The sequence below is a fragment of the Elephantulus edwardii genome, unplaced genomic scaffold (assembly GCF_000299155.1).
Source record: "Elephantulus edwardii isolate Elephantulus edwardi_28Jun2011 unplaced genomic scaffold, EleEdw1.0 scaffold00098, whole genome shotgun sequence".
NCBI classification, from domain to species: Eukaryota; Metazoa; Chordata; class Mammalia; order Macroscelidea; family Macroscelididae; genus Elephantulus; species Elephantulus edwardii.
This window is the reverse complement of record NW_006399848.1, coordinates 4,731,293-4,747,381: the sequence shown is the minus strand read 5'-3', so window position 1 is coordinate 4,747,381 and position 16,089 is coordinate 4,731,293. Positions and strand designations below refer to the sequence as shown.

Sequence of the window (16,089 nt, the reverse complement as noted above, 5' to 3'; positions counted from 1 at the left end):
AAAAAAAAACCCAAACAACAAATCCACCCAAAACTACTATTTTTCCCCTTTAAATAGTGCATGGCTGGTAGTAACAAACACAAGTTCTAAGGTTACAAAAATGCTAATTATGATGGTTAAGATTATATGTCAGTTTGCCTGACATATGACACAATGATTTTCATTGGTTTGGCACTTATTCAATGATATCATTTGGAAGTTATGAAATGATATAATTTGTCAGTTATGTAATGATTAAGTCCTCTTCCTTTTGGTGATCTTATATGGCCATCCTCCAACTTCTTGTGTGTGTTGGGGGGGAGGTGAGAAAAATTTCTATTTCTAATTAGTCAGCTGGACTCAGATAATCAAAACTTTTTAGCAACATCCAAATTGCAGTAAGGTGCAATTCCAGAGTATGCTTTCCTCTCTCCATCAGGCTAGGTCAAGGTGATGACTTTGGTCATCTCAACATCACAGAGCTTCTTCACAGCCTGTATAATCTTGATCTGGTGCTTGTTCGCTCGATATCTACAATGAACACTTTATTTTATTCTTATTTATGTGCCACCAAGCTGGAATCAACTTATAGCTGCCTCTCCAGATGGTTTTCAGAGGCAGTAAATCACATAGGAGGAGGCTTCCCATCTTCCCCCAGTGGAACAGCTGGGGGTTGGCAGTGCAATACTTTACTACTCTAGGCCACCAGAGCTCCCTACAATGAACATTATTATGTTATCTTTTCTCCTTTTCATGGCTGAGTCAAGGGGAACTTGAAAGCACAGTTGTCGAGCTTATTTCTTCTGGGAGTACTCTTCCATGGGTATTTGGGCTGCCTCTGGAGTGTCAGTGTCTTGGGACAGCAGAAGGTGGATGAGGTGTGGGACTGTGTGTGTGTGTGTGTGTGTGTGTGTGTGTGTGTGTGTGGCTGGAGAGGATTTTTGGCACTGCCTTCTCGGCCTCTAATACATTGCTTTGTCTTCAGTTTCAGAGGGGCAGAGGTTTCACTCTTCATTTTCAGTGCTGTCCGCTCATTCTCCATTTCTATATGATGCTGATTTTTACATAACAGCCTGGCCTTAAGGAACCTAAATATGTTGTTAAGTGAGGAATCGGTGTAATGATTTATTTAATTCTAGCTCCTACATCTTTCTAGAGAAATTATATATTTAAAAAAATCCATTAGGCTTTTGAATTTCTCTATGCCTATAAAGTGCATATTTTATTGACTAGTAATTACAGAAAAACATAACTTGTGAAAAATACCTGTTCAATTAATGGTGTGTCTTATGAATAGTATCAGCTGTAAGATGGGAAATAAAAATGACACTGTATGTGGATTATTGCTCAAAACAACAAATATACTTTTTTCTCTTCTAAATTTATTTTTGCATAATGAAGTTATTAAGACAGTAAGTACTCACTTTAAAATCAAGATATCGATGTATGATACAAAGTGTGACAAAATCTTCAGCAGACAGGCCAGGCAAATTTTCAAAATCTAAACAATATATAAGAAAGAATAATTCTAAAAGACCAAGAGGCATAAATACATCATAAAAAGCTATGCAGTGACTTTTGACTTTTCTTGCTTTATTGAAAAGCCCTATTTGTGAGCATCTATCTTCATTCTCCAACAAGCCTGTCAGGTCATTCTCACTCAATGACCTTTTTTTCTGTGCTGTGGTCAGACAATGAAACTGTACTTTCAGAAACTGAAGAATTAGAATTTCATTTTGGAAAAAAGAACAGGAACAAATGATGTAAAAAAACCTCTCAGGTTACTTGATTTCTTATACTTAACAACTCATTATTTAACATTTATTAACCTTGAGTATACACTGGAATTATCTGGGGAGCTTAAAAAAGAGTGATGCCTGGGTCTTATACGCAAAGATCTTGATTTCGTTGGTCAGGGTAAAGTCTGGGCATTGGGTTAGCAGAAAGATATGCATTTCTAAACATGAAAGACAGGCCAAACTATCCTTCTGCTGTTGAGTTGATTTCACATCATAGATCCTGAAGAACAGAGTGGAATTGCTCCATTTTTGCAAGACTACATCTGTACAGAGCCAGGTTGCCACATCTTCTGTAGTAAGTTTCAACCACAGACCTTTGGTTACATCGGAATGCTTAACTGCTGCATTATAAGGACTTGCTTTGTGCCACAGTTTGCCTCAGTAAGAAGCAATTGTATTTAAGTTTGAAAAACAGATTGCAAAGCAAAACCAATTTGTATATTCGGCAAAACTGAGATGTTCTTATAAATTGAATTAGTTACTACTTACCTAGTTTTCCCAACACAGCATAAATTTTTGCTCTGATATTCTCAGCAACATCCATAACTGCAACTGTAGGACAGTTGGCAGGCAGTGGCAGGATTTTTTGCTCCTCTTGGAAACTAGTAAATAGAGGCTTCTTTGTATCTAGTCATTGGATATCAGGAAAATACAGAAGTTGGAGCAATAATCAAAGTAAATACTTAATTTTGAGATTTTCATCTACACAACCAAAAATAAAGAAATAAATAAATATAAGCAGTAGGTAAAACTGTGCCATGTACATACTTACTTTGAAAGTAAGCAGTAATTTCTCGCCTATTTTGGAGCAAAACTGAAAGTTTTAAATTTTACTATTTATTCATAATAAGAAAAAAACAATTCTTTCTAAAAACAGAAAACTGCATTGTAAATAACTTTTAATTTTAAGATTCAGAAATTAGTTTTAGAATGATATAGCCTCCTTTGCTTTATTATATATTCTATTATAAACAGAAGTATTTTATGGTATAAATAAAATTTCAGAAATAAAAAGTAGACACAAACAGAAATTAGAGAGAGAGACAATAATAATAGAATTTTGATGAGACTGCAAGAATTTTTAGGGTTAGAAAATATAATGTAATACTGTAAAATAAGTAAAAAAAATTCATAATTTCTCTCATTTACAATTTAGTAATTAATGTTTAAGAATATTTGATTTTATTTAGAAAAGAATTTACTCTTTTCTAGCAAAAAGTAATTGTTTACATGAGTGTCAAGGAGAATATACAAAATACTATAACATTGTTTTCAAAGTATTCCATTTATGACCCAAAACTTTATTGTCATTATGTACCATCGAATCAGAGCCAACTCATAGCTGACCTTCCAGCGGGTTTTCCTAGAAAGTTAATAACATAGAAGGAGATGCTTATCCTTCTCCTACACAGTGGCTGGTGGATTTGAACCATTTGCCTTTAGGTTGGCAGTATAGCTCTTTTCCAACTAAGCCACCAGAGCTCTCTAAATTTTATTAGTAAATTAAATATTACTCGCTTTATAAGAGAAGATAACCTGAGGTAATTTTCATTGTTTCAGTTGAAGATTATAGTAAAATAATATATTTTAGCAATATCCTATAAAAATATGAACCTGTTCCTGATTTACTTCGCTTTGTCCCAGACATTCAGAAGTTATCACTGCAGGTTCTTAAAACCCAATGAAAGAACTTTAGATCAAGGGGTGATCTCCCTCATACTCTATGCATATACTTTAAAGTTCTCTTTTAAAGTCCTCCTGCCAACCCTAAGGCAGGCGGTTCAAATCCACCAGCTGTCCCTAAGGAGAGAGTTGGGTAACCTCCTCCTGTGTGATTTACAGCCTCTGAAAACCTGTTGGACAGTCAGCTATGAGTTTTTTTAATACACTCATAAAATTGCTTCTTCAAAAATGTATATAAATACACTTGCCAACTATTTTCCCATTTTTATCACGTTTTACTCCTAGTTCTTTTTCTTCTTTCCTCCACAGTTTAATTAAAAGGCTGGCTGCAGTAAGATCCTTCTTCCCTCGCCAGGCATTGACATGAGCTGCGGTTTTAGGATTGTCACAAAATTCAACCATTATTCCAAGGATTAGATTACAGAATTTTTTCTGGTTCAACTATAGAAAGGAAAGAGAAAAAAATTGCAATAACTATATTAAAAATTTCCTTCAAAAATAAAAGAGAGACACATACTTGGAAAATTCAGACTGACTAAGATTTAGAAGAAACTCCTGTAAAAGAACTCTCCAGTGTAATCAGTATCAGGGTGAAAAGAAAAAAAAGATTCAATCTCATTGTGAAGCAGTCACAAACAAATGTATGTCATGACAAAAACTCTAAGTAATGTAGTTGACCTGGATAAGAGAGACTTAGGGGTGGGAGACATGTTTATTTTAATTGTGGCAAAGTCACAAGAGCTAGCTGTACATGTTGTTGTTTAGTGCCTCAGAGTTAGACCCAGCTCATAGCAACCTTAAAACAGGAAAAAACCTGTCCAACCACGTTTCATCTGCACAATTTCTGCAGTGCTTACACCCAATGCCAATCCATCTCATTGAGTGGCTTCCTTTTTCACTAACCCTCTGCTTTCCAAGCATAATGCCCAAGGTATGTGAGATGAAGTGTCCCCACCCTTGCTTCTAACACGCACCCTGTCTGCATGTCCTCCAAATCAATTTTGTTTGTTCTTTTGGCAATTAGAGTATATTAAAAATTCTTTGTCAACACCACAGTTCAAACTAATTTTTCTTTGGCCTTCCTTAATGCATTGTCCAACTTTCACATACATATGAAGCAATTAAAAATACCATGTCTTGGGGCAGACCACCTTAATCTTCAATGATAGTTTTGCTTCTTAGCACTCTAAAGAGTTCTTTGGTAGTTGTTAAGTGCTATTGAGTCAAGTACAACCCATAGCATCCCAGTGAACAACAGATCTGAACCCTGTCCTATCCTGTGCCATCCTTAGAATCCTTAACACATTTAGATTTGTTCAGTTATTTGATTTCTTTCTTTTCCCCCCAATTATTTGATTATTTTTAACAGCTGCTTTCAGGGATGTTTATTGTGGATCCAGAAAAAATAAAATCATTCACAACTTCAATCTTTCCCCTTTTATCATGATGTTGTCTATTGGTATAGTTGTAAGGATTTTTGTTTTTTCTATGTTGAAATGCAACTTCGTACTGAAGTCTTCAATCTTATTCATAAGTGCTTCAGGTTCTCCTCTCCTAGAACAGGCAAGACTGTGTGATCTACATAGAGACTGAATAGGTATGAGGACTGGAGATAGTCTATCTTCATAACCCCTCTACTATTTGGCCTCTCCTACCACTCTTCAGATTGACTACATTTGTGGAAGAAATCATTGGAGAAGATTAAGACTGGCAGCCGAAACTAGGCCACAGGTGAACTGTAGGTCAGACCATCAATTACTCATATGCAAGTTCAAATTGAGGCTGAAGAACATTAAAATAATTCTACAGGAACTGAGATATAATCTTGAATCAATTCTATGATCACCTAAGGAATAGTTTTGAGGCATTGAACACCAGTGACCAAAGAGCAGATGAGTAATGGGATGATATCAAGGATATCATCCATGATGAAAGCAAAATGTCATTATAAAAACAGAGGAGAAGAAACCCCAAAAACAGAGAAGAAAGAAAAAAATAGAATTGGAAGTGAGAAAGAGATTCTAAAAATTGCACTGGATCATCAAGTAGCCAAAACAAAAGGAAAACATGCAGAAGTAAAAGAGCTCAACAGAAGATTTCAAAGAGCAGCACTGGAGGACAAAGCAAAGTATTATAATGGAATATACAGATAGCTGGAATTGGAGAATAAAAAGGGAAGAACTCACTCCGCATTTCTCAAGCTGGGAGAACAGAAACACAAATTCAAGCCTCAAGTTGCAATACTGAAAGATGCTATGGGCATTATATTAAATGATGCAGAAATCATCAAAAGAAGATGGAGAGAATACAGGATCACTGGAGCAGAAAGAACTGATTACACGGAGAAATTTCAGAAAGTACCATATGAACAGGAGCCAATGGTAAGGAAGTGGAACCTGTATTGAAAGGCATTGGCAAAAAACAAGGCCTCAGGAATTGATGGGATACCAATTGACTTGTTTTAATTAACAGATGTAGCCTTGGGCTCACCACTTGTTGGCAGGAAATTTGGAGGACAGCTGTCTGAACAATGGATTGGAAGAGGTCCATATTTGTTCCCATTCCCAAGAAAGGTGATCCTACAAAATGTGGAAACTACTGAACAATATCATTAATATCACATGCAAGCAAAATCCTGCTGAAGATCACTAAAAAATGGCTAGAACAATATATAGATAAGGAACTGCCAGAAGTTCAAGCAGGATTTTTAGAAGAGGCCATGGCACTAGGGATATTACTGCAATGTCAGATGGATCCTGGATGAAAGTAAAGAATAGCAGAAAAAAGTCTATTTATGTTTTGTGGACTATGCAAAGGCATTTGATTGTGTGGATCAATACAAGTTGTGGCTGACACTGAGAAGACTGGGAGTCCCAGAGCACTTAATTGTGTTCATGCGGAACCTATACCTGGACCAGAAGGCTGTTGTGTGAACAGAGAACTGCATAGTATAAAATTAAGAAGGGCGTACATCAGAGTTTAATTTTCTCTATATACCTATTTAATCGGTATGCAGAGCAAATTATTTGAGAAGCTTGACTCTATGAAGGAGTGTGGCATCAAGTTTAGAGGGAGACTCATCAATAACCTGCATTATGCAGATGACACTACCTTGCTTGCTGGAAGTGAGAACTTGAAGCACTTGTTGCAGAAGATAAAGGAATATAGCCTTCGATATGTATCACATCATAATGTCAAGAAAACAAAGATTCTTACTACTGGACTGACAGGCAACAGCATGATGGATGGAGAGGAGATTGAAATGGTCGATAGCTTCATCTTGCTAGGATCCACAATTAACACCCTTGGTACCAGCAGTCAGGAAATAAGGAGACACATTGCATTGGGAAAATTTGCAGTTAGAGACCTCTCCAAATTATTGAAGAGTAGTGATGTCAGTTTGAGGACTAAGGTGCATCTGATTCAGGCCATAGTATTTTTAATCACTTTCTAATCTGACAGCTAGACAATTAATTAGGAAGAAAGAAGAATTGATGAGCTGTGATGTTGGAGAAGAGCACTGAACATCCCATGGATAGCCAAGAGAACAAACAGATATGTCTTGGAGGGGATGCAGATGAAGTGCTCTTTGGAGGCAAGAATGATGGGGCTTTGCCTCACACACTTTGGACATGTTGCTAGGAAGGGCTATTCCATGGAGAGGGACATGAGTCTGGGAAGGGTGGAGGGTTGGCGAAAGAGAGAAAGACCCTCAACCATGTGGAATGACATGGTGACTGCTGCAACAGGCTCTTATGAGTCAGGAAGTGTGAAGAAGGTTCAGATATGTTGTTCACAGGGTCACTATGAGTCGTACTCGATTCAAAGGCACTTAACAACCACCACCATTCTCTTTCACGCCTTTCTATTGAATACTATTGGAGGAGGAGAGTGTAGAGGTGATTCATTTTTCCAAGTATGCTTTCTGCTTCCTTGTGACCTAAACAAAACATTGGGAAGCTATTCTATGTTTAAGGATCAAGACAGACCAACACTTGGAACTCAGAAAAGCCCGGCCTACAGGCTTATGTTTAACCAGCTGCCCTTAAGATGTTTTTCAGAACAACTGGTTTGAGCTAGTCTTCTAACCATATGCCATGCTTATACATACAGTCACCTTCCAGAAAATTCAATCATTGCTCTTGAGTTGGAACTGACTCACAACTGACCCTCTACAGGGTTTTCTGAGGCTGTGAATTTCACACAAGGAGACTGGCATCTTTCTCCTGAAGAGCTGCTGATGGATTTGAATCAACAACTTCGTCATACTTGGATCCACAATCAACACCCTTGGTACCAGCAGTCAGGAGATCAGGAGACATATTGCATTGGGAAAGTCTACAGTCAGGGACCTCTCCACATTACGGAGGAGTAATGATGTCACTTTGAGGACTAAAGTACAGCTGATCCAGGCCATGATCTTTTGGATCACTTGCTATGGATCTGAGAGCTGGACAATGAATAAGGATGACAGAAGAATAACTGAAACCTTCGAGTGGTGATGTTGGAGTATTTAATATCCCATGTTTGTCAAAAGAACAAACAGACATGTCTTGGAAAAAATACAGCCAGAGTACTCTTTGAAGGCAAATATGACAAAGCTTTGTCTCTCATACTTTGGGTATGCTGTTAGGAGAGGCTATTTCTTGGAGAGGGACATCATGCTTGGAAAGATGGACAGACAGTAAAAAAGATGAAAAACTTCAACCTCATGGATCAACACAGTGACTCCTGTGATGGGCTCAAGTATTTCAGAAGTGATGAGGATGATGCAGGAGAGGACAGGGTTAATATGTGTTATTCACAGGGTCACTATGAGTTGAACTCAAGTCTACAGAAGGCACTACTGATCCACGAGAGCTTCCTGACTTTTAAATAGGGAAAGAGAAAGAATACCATTCTCTCAGCAGGGCATGAACCAGCACCATAAGCTGCGGCAAGACATCCCAGAATAAGCCCTTTTTAATAGATTTTCTTTTTAAAATTGCATGTGCATGCATCTGATCTCCATAATCCCTTAACCTATTCTCAGAATGTAAATAATAGCATGGTACCCCTTGCCACCTGAAATCTTCATAAAACCCTTAAACCCACTGTTTGAGGAGAGGCTAGTGTTGACACAGCCTCTGCCCCACTTGTGAGCTGCCTGTGCTGCTCGTGAGTTACCTCTGCTTAATGAAGCTTTGTTCATGGGAAACCACTGTGTCTCCTGGTCAGTCTTGGTTAGTAGAAGGCAAGGCTCCACCGAACTGTTTCCAGGTGGAAACCATTTGTGGCACTGAAATGTGTTTGGGAACACTGATAGAAATGATTTCTTAGCTAGAGGAAATTCCAGAGCCTTTATGAGAGAATTCTGGTGGGGTCGTCTGTAGGGAGTTGCTCTAGTAACCAGAGGTGGTTCCTCTCTGGTGTTTGAATCCACAAGTGACTCTATGGGAGAAAGATGTGCAGTCTCCCCCTGTGTGGATTACAGCCTCAGCTAACCTGCCAAAGGGTCAGCTGAGTTGGTTTCCATTGACAGCAATGAGTTTGAGTTTTGGAGTCGGCTAGTGCATTAGGGTTGTTATGAGTTGTAGTGGGACCTGATGGCACCTAACAACAACAATGCATATTATGAGTATCCAGAAGTAGTTCTGTTGAAAAGAATCCATCTGAACATGATCTCTTCATATAATAATCTGTGCTGTTTAGTGTACATCCTGTTTTATATGCCATCAAATCAGAAATAACTTACAGTTGGCCCTCCAGCAGGTTTTCAGGAGCTATAAATTGCACTGGGGAGATTATCCATCTTCTCCCCTCAGAGAAGCTAGTGGATTTGAAATGTCTGTGTTTGTATTGGCAATGCACTTCCTTACCACTGGGCTACCAGAGCTCCCAACTGAATGCATGAGGGGTTAGTAAAAAGATCTCTTTTGTTTTACAGTTTCCATAAACATACTTACTGCTAATAAATCCAAAAGGAGAAAAATGCCTTCTTTTTCAAGAAAGTAGTCCTCTGAGGAATAGCATCCCAAAATACAGCACCTTAAATAAAAAAGGAAGTTAGGGATTTAACAAACATTTATTGCTAAACTCAATTTGCAGCACATTTGATGAAAAATATTTTCAAAGACTATTTTTTCATCTTTGCATAAACTTAGCTTCAGCTATTTTTTAATTATTCTTTTTCATCGTTTATTTTTTACACAGGTATTATTCTCTTTATGTCTCTTGATAGTAATTATTTTAAAATTTATTCCCTGATTCTGCTATTGTTCGTTGAGGCATACCTCTTTATTTTCTCCCTTTCCTGACATTTAGTGACTGTTGCTCATATTTTATGTTGGCTGTTGATACTACTTGCTCGTGTCAGCTGCTTAGGCCTGTGAGTGCACTTGGAATGAGGGACTGAAGTAATTGGCAAAGATTAATTCTTTCCCAGGGTGGAAGATAATAGCTGAATAATCTGTTGTACATAGGCCTGCTAGCCCTCAGTGCCTGTAGCACCTGACAAAAGATACCCTTATCTCTACTGCCTATCTCATGTTGGTGATAATGATGCTGGTGGTAGGGCTGGGTCATGGATTGAATGTGTCCTCCAAAAAGAGATCTTGACACCCTCATTCCTATACCTGTAAATATGACCTTGTTTGGGGAAATAGGGCTTTTCTTTGCAGATGTTATCAGTTAACCATACTGTGTAAGAGTAGATAGAGTGGATCCTACTCTATTCCCTTCTGAATGGCATTTTATATAAAGGGAAGCACACATAGGGACAAGACAGATGCTATGTGATGATGGAAGTAAATGCATCTATTGCTGTTTTGTCAAATCCAACTCATAGTATCTCTATAGACAGAGTAGAACCACACCAATAGTTGTTAAGGCTATAAATCTTTGAGTGCAAATCATGACATCTCTTTTGGAGAGGCTGCTGGATTTGAAACACTGACATTTTGGTTAACAAACCAATGCTTAATCCTCTGTGCCAGCAATGCTCACTATAGACCGAAACTATTACGCTAATACTTTTTTTTTAGTATAACTGTGATTAAATAAAGGAATTAGGAAATATGAAGATTATCTTCCACAGGGACCTCTGAATTCAGTATATCTATATAGTAAAGGTGGCACTCATCTATCCTTTTTTTCTTTTTTTAACTATACGTAATATAGTGCACCTGCTGCAGAGGGTCAAGGACTGCAGCCTCCAATATGGATTGAGGCTCAATGTCAAGAAGACAAAGATTCTCACCACTGGACCAATTGGCAGCATCAGGATGGATGGTGAAGAGATTGAGATTGTTCACAGCTTTATTTTGCTTGACTCCACAGTCAACACTCTTGGCACCAGCAGCCAGGAAATTAAAAGATGTATTGCGATGGGAAAGTCAGCTGTTAGGGACCTCTCCAAAGTACTGAAGAGCAATGGTGTCTCTCTGGAGACTAAGGAGCATCTGATACAGGCCACGGTCTTTGCAATCACTTGTTATGCATCAGAGAGTTGGACAATGACCAAGGAAGATAGAAGGAAAATTGATGTCTTTGAGCTGTGGTGCTGGAGAAGAGTATTGAGAGTACCATGGACTGCTAGGAAAACAAACAGATTCATCCTGGAAAGGGTTAAGCCACGTGGCTCCTTGGAGGCAAGGATTCTGAAGCTCCGTCTAACATACTTTGGACATGTTGTAAGGAGAGACCAGTCCTTGTAGAAGGACATCATGCTTGGTAGGGTGGAGGGACAAGAGGAGGAGGGGAAGACCCTCTATGAGGTGGATTGATTTAGTGACTGGGATAATCAGGATGGGAGTGTCAGAGACAGTGCGATTGGCACAGGACAGAGCAGAGTTTAGGGCTGTTGTACATAGGGTCGCTATGAGTTGCAAGCGACTCGGCAGCACACAACAACAACAACAACAACAACAACATAGTGCTTTAGTCAGTAAGAGCCCTGGTGGCATAGTGGGTTAAGTGTTGAGTTGTTTAACTGAAAAGCCAGCTGTTCAAACTCACCAGCCGCTTACTGAGATAAAGATGAGGCCGTCTGCTCCTGTGAAGACTTAACACTACTGAGCTTATGAGGCAGCTCTAGTCTGTTTTAAATATAGTGTTGCTATAACATGGGATAGACTTGATGATGGGCTTTGGTTTTGGGTCAGTAGGAGCTTACTTTTGAAACTTTCGAGAGATAAGATTATCATGTTGTCAATACAGTCTTCTTTACAGTAATAAACGTAATAGCTGATTAGCGTGATTGTATATTTGTAGTAGGTAAATCTTGTTAGTTTGTCTTATGAAAAATAATATTAATAAAAGTGGCTAAATGCAGGGGTTCTCATAAATTCCAACCAGCTAGGAAATACATTAAGATTTAAGAATATCAGAAAACTCAAGGCATTTTCATCAAGACAAAATTTGCTAAATTAGTGCTTACAAGCAGTGTTTTTTACCCTTAAGAATGTAAACAATTTTAAGGTAGACTATTGTTTAGAAAATTCTTGCCAATGTGATTTTAACTCTATAAAGAGAAGAATGAGAAATTCAAGTCTTTAAATTCAAGGATATCAACCATCAGTTTTATATCAACCAAAATGGATGCTTTTGTTTACCTCAGATTAGGTGGAATAGGTTCATATTATAAAACAAGAATTTAAATTTAGATACGAACATGTTTTTTATTTGAATGATGGATAAGATTACTTCCCAGAAGACACTGGTAAGTGTTATAGGGAGTTCTGGTGGCCTAGTGGGTAGAGAGTTATGCGGCCGGCTCTCGGCTGGATGCTGCTGTGTCAGGGCGCGGGAGCCCGGGTTCAAACTCGTAATAAACTTTGTTAATTCGGCAAAAAAAAAAAAAAGAGTTATGCGGCCAACCCAAATGCAAGGATTTGAATCCACCAGCTGCTCCGTGGGAGAAAGATGGGCAATCTCCTTTTGTCCAATTTACTGAAAACCTGCTGGAGGTTCAGCTATGAGTTGGTTCTTACTCAATGGCACAAAACAACATCAAAAGAAAATGACCTATCTTCCTAGCAAGGTTTGAATAAAGAAAATTGGCATGCATAGCTATAGAGGTGATTTTCTTATATCTAAGATTCTATCTAAGTTGGTTATGCTAATACTCACCAAATGCTGTCCAATGTACTAAAAAGAAGGACGTTATAGCCTAATCCACTCTGCAACTTTTTGGGGTCTGTTTTCATTACATGAAGAATTATATCTACTCCTTCAGTTCCGAAAAGTTCCTGTTTGAGAGATTTCCTTAAAATTATTTCTTGAAACAATAGTCCATTTACCCTGCATACAGTTCTTTAAAATTATTTTTCTACCAGAAAAATATAACACCATCAGACAATGTTTTTAATACATTTTTTCACCTGCTATCAGATATTTTAAAAAATATTGTAAAGCTAACAATTTTCAGAGAAAGTTTCAGAGTAATCAATAAATTATTGTCCCTTTGTATCTTTCTTCTTCTTTTTTTTAAAAAAATTCAACTCTAGGGGATCTCTGGTGGCCTAGTGGCAAGAAGCTGTACTGCAATCCCAGAGGTACACAGTTCAAATCCACCAGATGCTCTGCCGGAGAAGGAGGGACAATTTCCTCCTGTACCAGTCAGATCTGATTTAACGGTACGTGCACAAACCAAAACAAAACTAAACTTCAAACTCTAAGGCCTGCCACTTTATAATGGATCAAATCTAACAGCATGTCATAGGTAAGGAGCTGCAATATTCACACAAAGGCACACGGTTCGAATCTCCCAGGTGCTCCACAGGAGAAAGATGAGCAATCTTCTCCCATGTGATTACAATTATTGTTGAGAGGAATACAAGCACAAGATGGGGTAATATAAGAACTTATATCAAAGCTTGGAGTAAAGCATGTATTTGTCATTTCTGTGGACCCCCATTTTGTGGCATCCAAATCCCTTCATTAGAATCATCTTCTAAAAAAAAATAATTTATCCCCCTCATTTCTTTTCTTGTTATTATCAATCTCTGAAACTCAGAATTTGTTATGTTGTTGTTGTTATGTGCCGTCGAGTCGCTTGCGACTCATAGCAACCCTATGTACAACAGCCCTAAACTCTGCTCTGTCCTGTGCCAATCTGTCTCTGACACTCCCAACCCGATTATCCCAGTCACTGAATTTGTTATAGAGTTTTTAAAAAGAGGCTCTTATAGAGTTTTAAAAAAGAGGATCTTAAGCTCTTGTTCTAATTTTCAGTAATGGATATGAACCAAATTCAAAGAAACACAAATCTTAATTATTATAATAATTCAGTCAACTTTGGAAAACTGACAGTGTCTTAAAAAGTTAATAGTTAAACTTATACGAACTTCCTTATAGCATTAAAAAGTTAAAAGTTAAACTTAAAAAATTAAAAGTTAAACTACTACTTCCCTTAGGGGAAGCTCTGGTGGTTTAGTGGTAAGGAATTGTACTGGCAACACAAGGGTGGTTTGAATCTATCAGCTGCTCAATGGGAGAAAGACGGGCAATCTCCTCCCACGTGATTTGTTGTTGTTGTCCTCGTGTACCAATGAGTTAGAACCTACCCAGAGCTGATCCACCAGTGCACAGAAGACTGCTCATCCTTCTCCCACAGAGCAGCTCGTGGATTTGAACTGTGTGCCTTTGGAATTGCAATGCAGTTTCTTACCACTAGGCCACCACCTATAAAAGTCCACTGTAGGGTAAGCTATGGGTTACTTCTGACTTTATGATTAAACTAGCAATTCTACTAGATGTTTATTTACCCAAGAGAAATGAGATCATATGTCCACAAAATAGTAATATAAAAATATTCATTAATGCTTTATTAAAAGTAACCCAAAATGGAAACAAATGTCTACTGGCAAGATAATGGGATAACTAGATTTGGTATAGTCACAGTGGAAAACTGAAATAGCAGCTTCTATGCTGAGCATTAGGGAAGCCATTTTGCCCTGAAAGCCATTTTAAGAAATGTATCCTTAATAATATTGACAATAATAGGTGTTACTAAGGTTTATGTTCTCTGGTACATGCTGACCCAGTTTGGTTACCACTCCTTGACTACGTCCTGTACCTGGCCCACGGCCTTGGACACCCAGGAGAAGTCAGAAACTTCCGGATGGGAAGAAATCTCTGCTGCCAACTACGATGATTTTGTGTCTCCCCCACACCAATCTCTGTGTATTAGCCAATCTTTGCTTCCCCTCAGGGTCAGAACGTTTCAGGCAGTAGTTGACATTCTTGACCCCTGCATTTAATAAAGAAACTTTGTTGACCCCTATATGGCTGAGTGTCTAGAATCTAGCATTTTCTGCCATAACAAAACTACTCAGCAATAAAATGAAAAGAACTATTGCACATTTATCAATCTGGATATATCTCAGTAGCATGATACTGGGTGGTAGAAAGCAAACAGAAGAGGAAATACTGTGTGACTCCTTTCATATAAATAAAACTAATCTATGGGAAAAGAATTGAAAAGTGGCTGCATGAGGATGGGGAGATGAGGTAAGAGGCAGGGAGGAACTGTATGTCTGGGGAGATGATAATATTCTATGGTCCACTTGGAGTATCAGTTAAGCAGATATACGCATTTGGCAAAACTTCTCAGACTATATACACTTAAGATACGTACTTTTTATTCTAATTTAGTCACACATCAATTATAAAAGGAATATTTAATCATATTTCAATTAGAAAAAGAATATTAAGTAAAATTTTTAAAACAGCATTTATTAGCAATTCCTAAGAAAATATTCAGAGTGTTAGGCAAATGGGAGAGCTTAACAGAACTGATTCACAGACATACCCACCTTCCTCTGAATTTGATGTTCACACAGGCCAGATAAGATCAGTAATATATCAGACTGGATTTCTAAAACAATGGATTCTTCCTTCTCACTAGCCTTGCTTATTGTATTTTTAAAGATTCCTGGTATAAAAGATATAAGGAAGAAAAATTTACTCGATACTGCATTTTATCAATTGCTGTTTGAAAACCTTTTCTAATTTTTTTCTCTCACTTTTTAAATTGTTATTAGAAATACATATACCAAAACACATACTAATTCAATAATTTCTCTCATGACAATTGATTACATATTTTACGTTGTACAATCATTTTCACTGTCCTGTTCTAAATTGTTGCTCCTCCACTGAATGTCATTGAAAAATGCTTTACTTGAAACTTTACCCCAGCAACAAAGCTGTGCTTTGATATATGAGGGAGAAATGACTGGTTTTATGCATATGGATCCAAAATGTTTGAAAGAAACAGCTTCTTTTCATCTCAATGTTAACAAGTTAATTTTAAGCAAAAGCACCATACTTGTGATTTCTAACCCCATTCTTTCTGCATCCTATCCTACTGTCTGTCTACAGATGTTAGGTAGCAGAATCCCTGTGCCTCTGAAATAGTCTTGACAGTCTCAATAAAATCCTGCCTCAAAAGTGAATTTTTCCTTGAGCTCTAAGTAAAAAACAAAGTCATTTTTCCTCTGATAAGGGTTCACTGGCATTAGCATGAAGGAATGAAGCTGTGTTCCGAGGTAGAAGGACTACAGAACTCACACCCCATGTTCATAGCTGGCCCAGCCTGGACTATTCATGGTTCTATTCTAAAGAATTACAAATGGAGGATCAGACT

The 16,089-nt window shown here is 37.9% G+C and overlaps 1 protein-coding gene across 1 annotated transcript in view; it reads right to left on the bottom strand.

Annotated features, from left to right (window-relative positions):
- Nucleotides 1–16,089, bottom strand: part of LOC102862295 (chromosome unknown open reading frame, human C7orf63) — an 85,505-nt gene that overhangs the window by 13,922 nt on the left and 55,494 nt on the right. The window contains exons 14-19 of the mRNA XM_006891492.1: nucleotides 15,257–15,375; nucleotides 12,570–12,688; nucleotides 9,407–9,488; nucleotides 3,710–3,902; nucleotides 2,268–2,405; nucleotides 1,404–1,480 (exon numbers count right to left, since the gene is read on the bottom strand). Of these exons, the coding sequence (XP_006891554.1) occupies nucleotides 1,404–1,480; nucleotides 2,268–2,405; nucleotides 3,710–3,902; nucleotides 9,407–9,488; nucleotides 12,570–12,688; nucleotides 15,257–15,375 (728 nt within the window). The remainder of the gene's footprint in view (nucleotides 1–1,403; nucleotides 1,481–2,267; nucleotides 2,406–3,709; nucleotides 3,903–9,406; nucleotides 9,489–12,569; nucleotides 12,689–15,256; nucleotides 15,376–16,089) is intronic.